The 14506-nt window shown below is 24.6% G+C and overlaps 1 protein-coding gene across 1 annotated transcript in view; it reads right to left on the reverse strand.

The window, feature by feature from the left end:
* Window positions 1-14506, reverse strand: part of LOC145834287 (sodium channel protein type 4 subunit alpha B-like) — a 53880-nt gene that overhangs the window by 15075 nt on the left and 24299 nt on the right. The window contains exons 14-26 of the mRNA XM_082941680.1: window positions 14148-14406; window positions 10913-10996; window positions 10770-10846; window positions 10268-10436; window positions 9045-9142; window positions 8475-8609; window positions 7881-8054; window positions 7447-7638; window positions 7191-7376; window positions 6739-6914; window positions 5398-5644; window positions 759-857; window positions 25-124 (exon numbers count right to left, since the gene is read on the reverse strand). Coding sequence (XP_082797806.1) covers window positions 25-124; window positions 759-857; window positions 5398-5644; window positions 6739-6914; window positions 7191-7376; window positions 7447-7638; window positions 7881-8054; window positions 8475-8609; window positions 9045-9142; window positions 10268-10436; window positions 10770-10846; window positions 10913-10996; window positions 14148-14406 — 1996 coding nt within the window. The remainder of the gene's footprint in view (window positions 1-24; window positions 125-758; window positions 858-5397; window positions 5645-6738; window positions 6915-7190; window positions 7377-7446; window positions 7639-7880; window positions 8055-8474; window positions 8610-9044; window positions 9143-10267; window positions 10437-10769; window positions 10847-10912; window positions 10997-14147; window positions 14407-14506) is intronic.

Raw genomic sequence — 14506 nt, forward strand, 5'->3', positions numbered from 1 at the left:
ATAAAACAAATTTCTTTATACAACCTTGAGCCTGCTGTTGCTTTAGATCTTTTTCTTGTTTGCGAATATACTCACTGTTGCTCATTGATTCCGTTGAACTTGTGCTTGAATCGCTTCCGCATATCTGTTGTATGAGCAGTACATTATTTTAGAAAAAAAAAAATATATATATATGCGTAAAACATATATTTAAAGCACTATCATTGTCAATTAAAAAAGCTCTGAAGAACCTTCTGAAACGGTGTAAGTTTGAACTGACAATTGTTGAATAAATTATATTTAATATATGCGTAAAAGTGTATTATATTTTGTTTTATTCAGAACAGTTTTTATACAAATAATTTACAAGAAAACTTTAAAGTTTTCTATAAAAACTTTATAAAAATATACAGTTAAATGTTGATAACCAGTTGAGTATGTAAATAAGATCAAACTTTTACTACAACTGTTTTGTTTTATATTTATATTAAGACTAAAAAAAAGAATACCTTAAAAGTTTAAAACTAAGGTTTACTGTGACTACTTAACCCTAAATACATTAGGTAAAATAAGAAGTCTTAAAAATATTTATAAGTAAGATTAATACTTATATGTCTAGGATTTAGAAACATTTTAATCAAAAATATTACTTTAAAATTGTACTCTTTAGTTTAAATGTTTTGACTAAAATCGATTTTGCTATATTTTACATATACTGCTCTACCTTTAAAATTTTAAACTTAAAAAGCATTGTTATTGCTTATAATATTTTTACTTACTGAGCGAGAATGGTGAAGACTTTGATTTTCTGAATCGCTTTCGGAAGCCTCTCCTGCAAAATCTGATTCTTCTGTTGCTATAGGAACATGTATAATATCCTGTACATACATATTTTTCGATATAAAACAATTTGAATTATATGCAATAGTTAAAAGAGTTGTTCTAAAATGTATATTGAGTAAAACATAAAAAAATATACTTAAGACAATTAAAAACAATCAAATACTATTAAGAATAATGAAAATTATCTATTTTATTTAAGAAAACTGTTTCGTTAATAAATTTGATAAACCTGATAGTGTGTAAATTTTATTTAACCTTTTTAAATTGTTCAAAATTCACCTTAAATAGAATTTCTGAAAATTTAATAAATAATTAAACAGTTTGTTGATTTTACTGCTTTAAGTTTAGAAATTATTTAGTTTTGCTCAACATCGTCTGAGTAACTATTTACTAAAAGTAAAGTTTTTATTAAAAAGCTCTAAAACTACTTCTTAAATAATTAATCGTTTTCCAAAAGTTTACAGCGATCAGTAAAATATAAAGCCATTTTAGATTTGAGTATAAAAACAACTATTTTTTTGGTTGTTATTGCTGTGCTTAAAATACTTATATGATTAACACAAGTTTTTTGTGAGACAATTTTTTCAATAGTTTACTTTTGACAAGTAAATCCTTAACATTTATAATATTATTAATACAATTTTGTTTTAACACAGAATGAAAAATGTGTTTTAGGATAAAAATACACTTTACTTAAAAAAGTATAAGAAGTTTCAAAAATAAAAATAAAATCTTGAAGTTGAAACAGAGTACATGTTAAATTAAACAAACTATACGGTAGATGCTCTAACTTAAATAATTTAAACATTAAAGTTTTGTGGAAAATAAAATTAAGTTTTTTGTGTATATGTTTTTAAATTAAAAGATTGATAACCCAACACTACATTAATATTTTTGTTATAAGTTTTATTTTTTGTTGCTTGCTTAGATTATAATTAAGGAGTATAAGTTACTGAGAAACTTGATTTAAATAAATAAATTTAAAAAAATGTTAAATATTCTTATCATTAACTTACTCATAATTAGTTACTTACAGTTAGTTTTAAATGAAGTATATACGTACACGTTTATTTGTTTATACCTTAAATTTAACTAAGTATAAAAACATACTTTAAAGATTTATTTAAAGATAATGTCATTGAAAACAGCAAAGATGTTATCTTTTTAAAGTTTTGAAACTAAAATTGTATTCAAATATAAGCATTTCTTTAAATAATTTAAAACGTGACTACTAAATTTCGGTTAAACTATATGTCAATTTAATTAAGCAATGCGTTGAATTTCAAAAGTAAACTTATTTAATTTTTTTTAATTTATGTCAAAAAAAAAAATTTATCATATACACTCATAAACAAATATGTACCGGTACAGATAGAATTTAAAACTGGCTTAACAGGAGGTAGTTTTAAATGTATAATTTCCAGTAACAAAAATATTTTAAAGTACATTAAAAACAAAACAAAGTAGTTGTGTTAAAGACTACATGTAAAGTCATTTTCCAAGATTTGGGAAAATAAAGCTTAAGGATTACATGGAATATTGTTTGCAAAATGAAAAATTTCACCAGTAGCGTGAAAGTAATACATTTCTTATTGTGTCAATGAAAATTAGCATAATTACACTGAAACTGCGATTATATTTCCTTCCTAAATTGTCGTAATACAATTTTTTAAATCTATTCGTCTCAGTCTTGAACTAAATAAAAAATACCGTGTATTTTAACTTATCTTAAGAAAAATAGTGTTAAGCCGAGGTTTCTTTAATGTGGTTTAAACAAAAACACCAAATCAAGTGTTTTTTAAAGTGTATATCAAATGTTTTATAAATTAATACTACATTTTTTGTTCAATTTTACGTTTAGATATAGTTTGTGTGGTATTTTTTCAGTTAGTGTGCTTTAACTCAGTTCTGTTAAATACAAAAACTATGGTAATTAAAAGTATAAGCTGAAAGAGAAACAAACTAAGATAGTATTATTACAAACTTTTATTTTAAACCTAAAATCGCTTATTTGCATCTGAAAACGTTTTAATAGTTAATTTTGGGCAAGTAGTTTTTGTAATATTTTTAAAAATTAGTAAATTATTTAAACTTTAAATAATACTCAATGGCTAGCATAACTACTTATAGGTACTTATACAATGTATATAACACTTGTTTTGTATTTCATTTTGGATAAAAATCAAACTTTGTGCCTTCTACAGCTGTTTCAGCGTACTTAACGCGTCGTAAGCAAGATTTTTATTTACTGCCTCTAAAAACATCATGGTATTAGTTTATTGTTTCTGTAAAATTTTGTTTAACTTAATAGTGTTTTAAGCTAATTTGATTTTTGATAGTTATTTTAACGCTTTGTTTTGTTCTACTTATAGTTTTTAGCTAGTTTGAAAACAGTATTATAATGTAATAAAACTAACTAAACTACCTCTATTTTATAAAGCTAAGTTATGTCTTGTATATATTATTTACAATGAATGAAAAGTAATTATCCCATACTTTAATATTTTATATTTATTAAAACAAACATTTAAAATTTAAACACAAACTTTAGCCAGTTTTTCTCAAAAGAAAAAATTTCTCAAAATACGTTGTATCATTACAGAATACTTAGAGATAAATTTTTTTTAGACGGTTACACAAAAATTCAAATTCTGACAACTAGTTTCCTATAAAGAATTATAAGAAGTCGTATCTCGAAAAGAAATTAAGAAAAAAACATATTTAGGTCTTATTAAAAAGATTATAATGGTAAAAAACTTTAATAAAGTATCTTTTTATAGAGAAAAATTCTATTTTATAAAAATAACAAAACTTTAGTAAGTTTGTAAAGTTCTCATAAAATCAGATCTAATAAAACTTTAGTATTTTGAAAAAAAATCTTGACAGTCTTTTAAATAAGATTATAACAATGAAAAAGTTAAAACAAAGATTGTTAAAAGAATTAACTCACATAATTATTAGAGTTTGAATTGTCGTGCACCTTTGTTAACGTAGTTAATTGACTAAAGTTTTTGCGTACAAAAAACAGTTATGCCTTGACATTTTTTAATGGTTAGTAAAGTTACTGATTTTATTAGCCAGTTTTTATTCTCAAGCTATAGAGTTTATACTATATTTTTTTACCACAAGCATATAAAATTATTACTAGAATACAATTAAACTGATGCTAAACTTTTCTTAAAAATATTCATTTGTGGTAGTAAACACGAAATTAATTGTATATACCTTAATTGTTTTAATAAAATCCATTTGTTTTCATTTTAAGTTATAAATTTTAAAAAAACTTAAACATAAGCATACTTGTAAGGCTAAAAATGTTTAAATAGTCTGTCTGCTTTGTTGAACTTAACTTTTTATATTAATTATATCCATTATATTTTGATAACTTTACGAGTTTTAATATATTAATAAGAAATAAATATGTACATTTTAATTCAAAAAATAATTTTTATGCGGTTCTCAGTAAAAACTAACAGTTTTTAATTACTGATTTTACTAATTCAAATATTAAAAAACTAAAGATTGTTTATTTTTGATGTTTTGCTTTTTTGTCATTATAATATAACAAAAAACATACTCATGCTGGGTAGCTGTCTAAATTGCACCAGCGTACAAAATTGCACGAGGGGACAAAATTGCACGAGTGCACAAAACTGCACGAAGATACATTTGCACGAGGGGATAAAATTGCACGAGTGCACAAAGGGTCACTTTTGCACAAGCAGAAAATTTTGCATGGAGACAATTTTGCACGGTTTTTTTTTTATTAGTTTTTTTATTAATTCTATTTTTATTTTTTTTAAATTTAGTTTTTTTTTCTTCTATCACTGTTACCCTTAACCTCGGTCAGTAATTTTTTTTTTAATTAATTTTTGTTTAATTTTTCATTTTTCTGTTGTTATAATTTTTGTTAGTTATTTTTTATTTTTTACTTTCACTGAACAAAATTGCACGAAGACGATTTTGCACCAAGGGTCAATTTTGCTCGAGTTACATTTTTGCACAAGAGTAAAAACTACAAAAAAAAATTAATAAAAAATAAAGAGAAAAAATAAACTGAAAAATAATTTAGTAATAGAAAAAAAAAGTTATTGACCTCTAACCCTTACCCTCGGTCAGTAACTTTTTTTTTTTACTAAATTATTTTTCAGTTTTTTTTTCTGTTTTTTTTTATATTAATTTTTTTTTTGAATTTTTTCAATTTGTGGTGCAAAATCGTCTTCGTGCAATTTAGTTCCCTCGTGCAATTTTGTGCCCTCGTGCAAATTAGGCTTTGTGCAATTTTGTGCACTCGTGCAATTTTGTTATCGTGTAACTTAGTCCTCTAGTGCAGTTTTTTCTTTATGTAATTTAGACCCGTTCCCACTTAAGTTGAAAAAAAAAATAAAAATAAGCTAATTATACAAGTATTCGTATTAAAAACTGAAATTAAAAAAAAATCAGATATAAATAATTAATAAAGTAAAACTTTTAAAAAGTTAAATAAACTTAGACTAATTTTTGATTTATTAAAAAAAAAACTAAAATATTTTTATTTTTGTATACAAATTAAAAACTATAGTACTATACACTAACATCAACATTATTTGGAAGTACAGAATTAAGCTCAACTTCTTTTTTTTCATATCCTACTAAAGATGAAACAATGTTATCTGAGTTAGAGTTATTTTTTTGTTTGATATAACCGCTTGCAAATTCACCAAGTGCAATTGTTGGGTCGCAATTGTTTGCTAACGTAACTTCTGATTGAGGTGAGTTTTTAAGTATTAGTTCTCCCGTTTTATTACTTCCCCCGTTTTTTCGTGTATTATGCTGACGGCTTCTACAAAATTATTAATTTAAGTTTTATAATTTTTTCTAAAAAGTTCTTTTTTTTTAATTTTAAGTTAAAAAATATTTTATTACGAAAAAAAAAGTTTGAATAAACATAATATTAAACTTGTAAATTTACTAAGCAGAAAAAATTTTCTTAAAAAAAACAACAATAAAACATTGCTTTTTCGTTTTATTAAAAGACCATAAATATCTTTTGTCTAACTATATTAATAACAAATTTTGTTTCCGTCCTAAAGGTTTTAATGATACAATTAGGTAAATTTAGTTATTTGAGTAAACTTCTTGACTTAACTATCTCAGTTAAATAAAAATCATTTATGAATACAAAGTAGTAAAAAACTCATATTAGATATGATAAACAATTTTTGATACTTATTAAAGTTTTTGTTAAAGTAATGTGAGTTTGTTGTAGTTCACTATAGTATATGTTACAAAGTTCTTATTATAAATAAATAACAATTAATCTTTTTAACAAAAATTCATTTGGTTAACGAGTTTTACAATTACTAAAACAAAAAGAAAAATATAGAAACATTTAAAATTAAAGACTTAAAGGAGCTAGTAAATGTTCTATACATTTGTTTAAGCTATTTATATTTAATCTGTAAAGCTTAACTGCAAATATTTTTACTTTAAATTGTATGTCTATTTCAACATATTTTATAATATAGCGTTTGATTAAAAATTACTAAAAGCCGTAGTACAAAGAATTGAAATCGAGTTGAGAAAATAATATATATGCTATATAACTTTATAACATTTAAACTTTTTTGTATGATTAAAACTAATAAATGTAATTATTTTAAAATGTACCTGAAACATTATAAGAAAAATTAAACAGCAATTTTATCGTGTAAAACTTTATTTTGTTTACTAAGTTTAAGCTTTTTAACTTAAAAAATTAACTTAGTAAAATGTATTTCTCTAAAAATTCAACTGGTTTTTATTAGAAGCAACAATGCTTAGTACAAAAATTACTCTATAAAAAAGTCACTGTAAGATAAACTTATAACTTTAATTTTTACTGTTTATTGCTAAAACTAAATTTACTAAAATCAAATTTGTCCAAAGAATCATTACCCTATGCATTTTAATAATGTTGTTCTTTTATCAACAACATAGTCCAAAACTCTTTTTCGAAATCTCCTTACTCTTTCAATTGAAAGTTGAATACTGTTTGGCGGTTCGTTCTCATCAGGCTCTAGATTTTCGCCAGTGAATGAGCTAAGTAACAAAGCTAAGAACAAATTTAAAACCTGTGAGTTAAATATAAATTGTTATTTTTTAACTTTGTAAAAAGCTTAACTTATTTACTAAAATATTATACTGAAAATAAAATAAACATCTATATAAATAGAAATTGACAAGTATAACACTTTTTTTGAGTGTTTTTTTGGTTAAACTCTCAAGTACTAATAAAAAGTCTTAAAAGTAACTATGCAAATTTATGTACTTTCAGATTATCAAGAAAGTATCTTTTTAACAAATGCCCATTTACGATAGTTTTTTTTTTAACTGAAATTTTTGTTTACCACTAAGTTTCCAACAATTTGAACCAAAAGAAAAACTGGGACACAAATAGACTTCATTGTTTTACTTTTTTTTTCTACAATTCTCATACAGTCCCACATAGTTTCTATCCATTCCCCACATAGAATTCGAAAAACTATTAAAAAAGAGTGGAAGAAGTCATCCATATGCCATCTTAATCGTGGCTCCTAAAAAAGTCAATGATTTATTATTTTATACTGAAGTTTTAAAAAATAAATAAAATAATTTTTTACTAACATCATTAGCTTGTTGATTCTGTATAAACTCGTGGTATGCATCTCTGAAGAGCTGCATGCCTACCACAGCAAAAATAAACAGTAGAATAAGAAGGATAAGAGTCAAGTTACCAAGACTTCCCATTGAGTTTCCAATAATTTTTATAAGCATGTTTAGAGTTGGCCAAGATTTAGCTAACTTAAAAACTCTCATCTGTAACATTAATTTTTTTACCATATTAAAAACTTATACATTAAAACTATTTATAAAACAATATATTTTGTTAAAAAGTTATTAAAAGAATAAACAAAGTAAAATAGACCTACTGCTTTGGACGAAGCTTTAAAATTTAATGGATTCATCTAAACATAAAGTATACAATAGACATACACGTAAAGACACCAATAAATAAGCAAAATAGTATAAAGTTTTATTATATGTATTTTAAAACTTACAAGACGAAAGCTTCTTAAAACAGAAAGTCCTGAAACACCGGAAAGACCCATTTCTAATAAAGACACAAAAACAATAATAAAATCAAATATATTCCATGCTTCTTGAAAATAATAAAATGGATGCATACCGATCAGTTTTATTATAAGCTCTCCAAGAAAAATAAATGAAAATATCTGTTTAAAATAATTTATACTTTAGAAATAAATATTTCCTATATTAACTTCAGTTTTATTAAACTTTGATTTGTAGCCGTTATTTTATTTAGTAAACAAGGTTGTATATGAAGTTACTTTCAGGATTTTTAGTAACTTATAATTCGGCAGGTCATGACAAATATTGAAGAAATAAGAGTTAAGCTTTTATCTTGGTAAAAAGAGTACTAAAATTTTAAAAGAATATTTTATGTTATTAATTTTTTTAATGTTTGTTAGAACTTTATAATTTTTAGTTTAATGGTAAAGTATGGAGTAATTTTTTTTCTCCTTTTTTTCTAATTACTAAAACAAACTATTTTGCACAAAAATTAAAATGTCTAATTTTTTATAAAAGATGATATAGTTATAACTGTTCTACTTGACATCAAAAAGTCTCACTTGATTAGACAATTCTAACATATCTTTGTAGCTTTCCTCAGCTGGTTCTTTTTCCATTGCTAAAAATACCGTATTTAAAACAATGCAAAGTGTGATTGAAAGGTCAAAAAAACAATCGTCTGCTATAGTTTTCATCTAAAAAATAATTTAAATTTTAAATTTATATAAAACTAGTACAAGTAATCTTGTTTTATTAATTAAAATTGAAAACACAGTAATTGCATTTGTAGTACATATATACATATCATGCTAAAACATTTTCAAATTGAAATGTAAAACTCTTTTTTTGAAAAATTTAATAAGTATTTGATTTAAAGTATGTTTTTAGAAATTGTTTGAAAACTTTTCAACATATAGTTGTTATATGTGAGTTTAAAAAATAAAAGTTTTTGTTATGATATAGTAATTGCACTTTGATTATCAGCAGAAATAAAAAAATTGCACGTTATATAACTTGGTCTGATAACAATAATTTATAAACTTTTCATAGAAAAAAAAATTAAAATTGTAGTAAAACTGAAAAAAGAGTGATCTTTGTTGTTTAATGATAATAGACATATACAAACTTACAAATTTTTGAATGTGGGTCCAAAAAGGCCAACAATCCCAAATTCCAATTTTTTTTAGAATCTGATACCAGTTGTTCTGTGTAAAGTCTTGTTGTATACCTAGAAGTTAATTAACTTAATGAAATTAGTATGTACTTTTTTGTTTATATTTGTTTAACTTTAATAAATAATATTTTAATTGATAAAATATATAAGAAAATAATTTCTAAACAATAATCATGCAAAAAAAAAATCAGACATATATTAACAATAGGGTTGATCACGCCAATTCGATCATCAGACCACAAGTTTCGGTAGACTGAGACCGGTTTCGTCCTTGTTCGAAACTTGTGGTCTGATGATCGAATTGGCGTGATCAACCCTATTGTTAAACTTGAGCTTGTCTCACGGCATACGAAAGTCCAGGCTTCTGCTCTGCTGACTATCGCCGATGTTTTTTGTATGATAAAACATATATTATTTATTATATATTAAAACCTACTCGTTATACTATGCTTGTTTTTTAACACGACAGATTAAAACAGCTGTTTATTGTGGTGTATAACCAAGTGTAAATTTTAATTTTAATTTCATGTACAAAACTGAAAAATTAGTTTTATATATTTAATTATTTAACAACAGAATTTTAAGATTTGTTTTCATTATCGCCAAGGTGGAAGGAAAATAAAATTAACTGTTCCACTTTATTAGATATCACTCCTTCTAAATAACTATTCATTTACATTTTCATCTTTTTACTAGTTATTCCCTACAAGTCAATGACGCCTACTTTTATAAATCCTGGTTTTCAATGTAAATTCAATTTTTTTGTAACCGTATAAGCTACTTGTTTTACAAGCTTACATAAAATTAATTAAAAAATCAAGCTGTCTGTTTGTTGATAAAGCTTAATCTTACAAAACCTAAGATACTTAGTATAACTAAAAACTAAAGTTTTTAAAAGCTTTTTGTATTATAATTCTAATTTTAGTTTTGCTAAATTTAATAATTTAAAGTGTTTTCATAAAATTATTTAAGATAACTAGTTTATAAACTTGTAAAGTATAATGATTTTGATAAAATATAACAAAAATTATTTTATGCATAAAATTTTTTATGTTGTATGGGATATACATACTTAATAACAGTAGTTTTAATCCACAACTTTAGTTTTCAAAGAATGTTCAACTAAAAGTAATTGTCCTGTGTAATAAAATATTTATTATAAAGCAAACTTTCTTTTACCTTCGCTCATTACATCGGCTTGACTCATAGCTCTTTGTTTTAGCTTTTCCAGTTCAGGTTCAGTCATGTTTTCTACTGATAACGAAAGCCTAGAACCTTGATAGTTTGGTCTTAACCAGTCCATTTGTCTGTCACTCTCTGCTGCAGATGATCTGTTTCTCAACGGTTGCTGAATAAAATTAATAGATAAATAATGTGTTTTAATATTTTTATATTCTTATTGTTATTATTGTATTTATTATATTCTTATTATATATTTTTTTTAATATTTTATATTCAACTTGCTTGCTGACGAAAGTTTTGAAAGTACTCCAAGCGGTATAATGAGCAAATAATAAAAACTTTATCGATTTTTTTGAAATATAGTAGTTATTATATATAGTATTAAGATAAAGACAATAAAATTGTAAAGACTAATTGATATACATATGAGAAACTAAGAATTTTGAGTATTATAACTTTATTACTCTAACATTTTTTAAATAATTTATAGCTAACTTACGATGTCAATAGGTGGGTGTCGTATCATTGAGCCGCGATTTTCGACCGTTAGATTTTTTTTGCTACGATGAATTATATCTACAAATAAAAGTTAAAACGGTTAATTAGTTAAGTTTCATTAAATTAAACAAAAAAACAAAATACCTTCTCGGTTAGAGTTTTGTCGAACTTCATTCGTATTTAAATCGTAGATATCAACAAAGTCTGTCTTATAGCCAAGATCTGTTCCTAGTAAATTATACTTTCCAGTATCTTATTGTTTTAAAATAAATTATATGTTTTCATTTTTTTTGTTAAATAATCTAAACTTAAAGGATCTTTTTATATACAAACTAAAACAGTTTTAAAGAAAAAGTTTGAAGTAGTAGTAACAATTATAGATAAATAATAACTAAAAGCTTAAGCAGTATTAAACTAAAAGTATAATTTTTGTATAAACTAATATATTAGCTGCATTAATTTAAGTTAATACAACTCAAATTCTTTTTAAAATTTTTAAAGGGTCACACCTAAAAAAGGTACTTAAAATTAAAAAAAATGTACATTAAGGTCCAATTAAAAAGATCATGATAGTAAAAAAAAATGAAAAAAACTAATTTAAAAAAAGTTATAATTACTTAAATTAGCTATACTTTAGTATTTTTTAAGCATCCTTAACCAACATCTCAAAAAACACAAAAAATAGTATTTCTCTTATGCAAAATTTTTGAAACAAAAATAAATTGAAAAGAAAACTTAGAACTACAGTAGACTACCGCTTAAGTACGCAAATTGAACCCGACCAAAAAGTGCGTACCTAGCACGAGTAGTGCGTACTTTTTGACGACATAGTATAATAGTATTACAGAATCCTAAAATAATGTAACAGCAAAGGCAATCCAAAAATGCTGTCGGAAAGCTGATCTAAAAATTCATTTTGTCGATCAAAAAAATTACTCAAGTCCTCCAAAGGAGGTAGATGTTGAAGACCTTGTACACCTGTTCAACGAAATAAAAGTTGAAATCAATCATCAACTAATTGAGCAGTTTGTGCAAATTGACGACAAAAACAGCCCAGAATATGCTGAAGCACTTGCGATTGCAGGCAATTGATGAACTAGAAAGAGGTGCTATTCACTTTCATGATGAAGAAAATGATGAGATGGCTGCAGGATCTAGTCAATGTCAGTTTCGTGGGTACACCAAGCTATACACTGAAGCTGTGGAAACAGAGTGTCATCTCTCTAGTGAAGCAGCACTTGGTATAGCTCCTGAGCTCTATCACAAGCTAAAAAGCAGCTATGAAAAATATCAATGTTTGCTAAACAAAGCAGCCTTATCTGAGCAGGGCTCGCACAGAATTAAAACCAAGCAGCTCACACTTTTTGACATGATGAAATAGAGCCAAGATTTTTTTTTTCTGAATAGATTGCTAGTCAAGCTAAGTTTAGTTTATTTATTTATTACTCAAAACCATTTTTCTGTTGTTTGCTAAATTGTTTCGGTTTAAAATAAACCTAGTTTTGTTTTTTATAGTTGAGATTTTTTAAACATTTTATTTAGAAAATAAAAAATATATAAAAAATTTAGAGTTTTTTTTGTCTTTCTGGGTAAGTGCGTACTTAAGGGGGGCTGCGTACCAAAAAAAGTGCGTACTTAAGCGGTAGTCTACTGTACTTGAACTTTAAATTTTGGAATTTGAATTGTTAGAACCTGAATTGTCGTGCACCTACTATATTTACGATAAGTAAGTTGAAATGTTTATTTATGTTTGTGATTGAAGTTTAAATTGATAGGCGAAGTACAAGCATAAAACAACTGTTTATGTACATTGATATTAACTGTATTGATATTGTACGTACTTTTATTAAAAAAACAGTTTTAATAGAATTATAAAAAACCTAAAGAAGCACTTTTATTTATAATCATAAGTTTAAAGATCAGTTTTAAATAATAAGAAATTATAACTTGAAATCATACTTTTGATTGAGCTTAAACTTAAAAAACTAAACCAATAAAACAAGTTTTTATTGTTTTAAGGTCTGAAGGATTTATAAAAATTAACTTTTTTTGTATATCTATTTATCCGGACTATGTTTAATTAAACGTTAACGTATTTAAAAGCTTTTCTAATAGTTTTTCTATCAACTACTGATGTAGTTTAAAAGTAAATTATTTTATGTAAAAAGCTTGAAAATTTTGTTTGAAAAAAATTAGTTTAAGTTGTAAGACGTCAGAAGCAGTATCCACATCAGAAAGAACTTTTATCCGAATTAACTAAACACGACCACACTACACATATAAAAATTCCGTTACTAATAAAAATGTTATGAAAATTCCAGGCACTTAAAGTCAAAGTTTAATTAGTATAAGTTTTTGTAATCGTTGAATATTAAAAAAAGTCAAACTAGATGTAGTTTCACTTCTTCCTACATTTAAACACGCTGACACAAAACTTTTATTCAACCTGCATTTTATCATTCTATTACCTTCGTAAGTTGTTAGTTTAAAACATTAAAAAAAAGTTTTAAACAGTTCTTAACTTCTATATTAATTTATTAAACAGAGTAAACTATGTATTTCAATTGCTAACAAATATTTGTATAGTTATTATACTTAAAATAAGTTATGGAGGTGTTTTTTCATACTAATATATTGTTTTTTTAACATTTATATTTCAATGTTCAGTTTTATTGTATGTTTTATACAAACGCAGTGGCGAATATTTTTACAAACCAAACAATTAAACTAAATAAGTTTAAAAAGATGTTATAAGGCTGTATTTCTACTAAAATAACAAGATGCTATAACTGTTTTAATATAAAATAGAAAATTAAAGTTTTATTATTAATAGTTAGCTTAAAGTAGTTTAGTTTTTGTTTTTTTAAGACATACAAAAAGTTTAAAAGTTTAACTTTCGTTTAATCGCTTCTTAAATAACAAAACTAAGCTTAAACTGTTATTTTTCGATACTAAGCTGAAACTTTTTTTATGTTTAAGGTAATAGTTTGCTCACTTATCAACACAAAAATAGTTCTTTTTATTATAGTAACTAGATTAAAACTTTTAAAATTTTATGCTAGTAATGTGGAAAAAAATAATTTTACAGTGCATAAAAATTTAGATAAATTAAAACTAGTTTTTAAGTGGGTACACTATTTAGTTTGTTTTATTTTTGTAAGCGATTTTTTTGACAAATTTTAGCGGGTAGCTATGTTGTTAATATGTTATACTACAACATTATTAGTTTTCTATCAAAAACTTTACTTAATAAACTAGTGTGCACAAGGCGTTTCGTTAAATACTCTATTGTGCTCAGTTTAATTTAGTTAAAAATATACTAAACTAAAGTTAATGTGCATATCTATTTTTTAATTAATTAGTACAATCCGATAGTTACCTTTTTCAGTGATAAGGCTTTGAAGACTTCCTTTCTCTTCTATATCAATTTCATTATTTTGTCCTCTAGACTGTGTGATGCTTTTAAAAGATCCCTTAAATGATCCAATAGGACTTCTACCTTTGTTTTTATGTAGTGCACTATAAGGTTTTGTCAGGGATTCGTTAACTTTAGCAGTATTTCCCCCTATAGCTGCCTCTATATCTCCAGGGTCGCTTTCGTAAATTGATGATTTTGTATCATCGTTGTTTACAGGTATCTGTAAAATTTCAGATTTTTCTTTTTTTACTTTTTAATTGATGTTACTTTATTTCGAATTTAATTAAACTAGAGAGAAGTAAACAATATTTCAATATAAA

This window comes from Thalia democratica, chromosome 4 (assembly GCF_965202585.1).
Source record: "Thalia democratica chromosome 4, ktThaDemo2.hap1.1, whole genome shotgun sequence".
Taxonomy (NCBI): Eukaryota; Metazoa; Chordata; class Thaliacea; order Salpida; family Salpidae; genus Thalia; species Thalia democratica.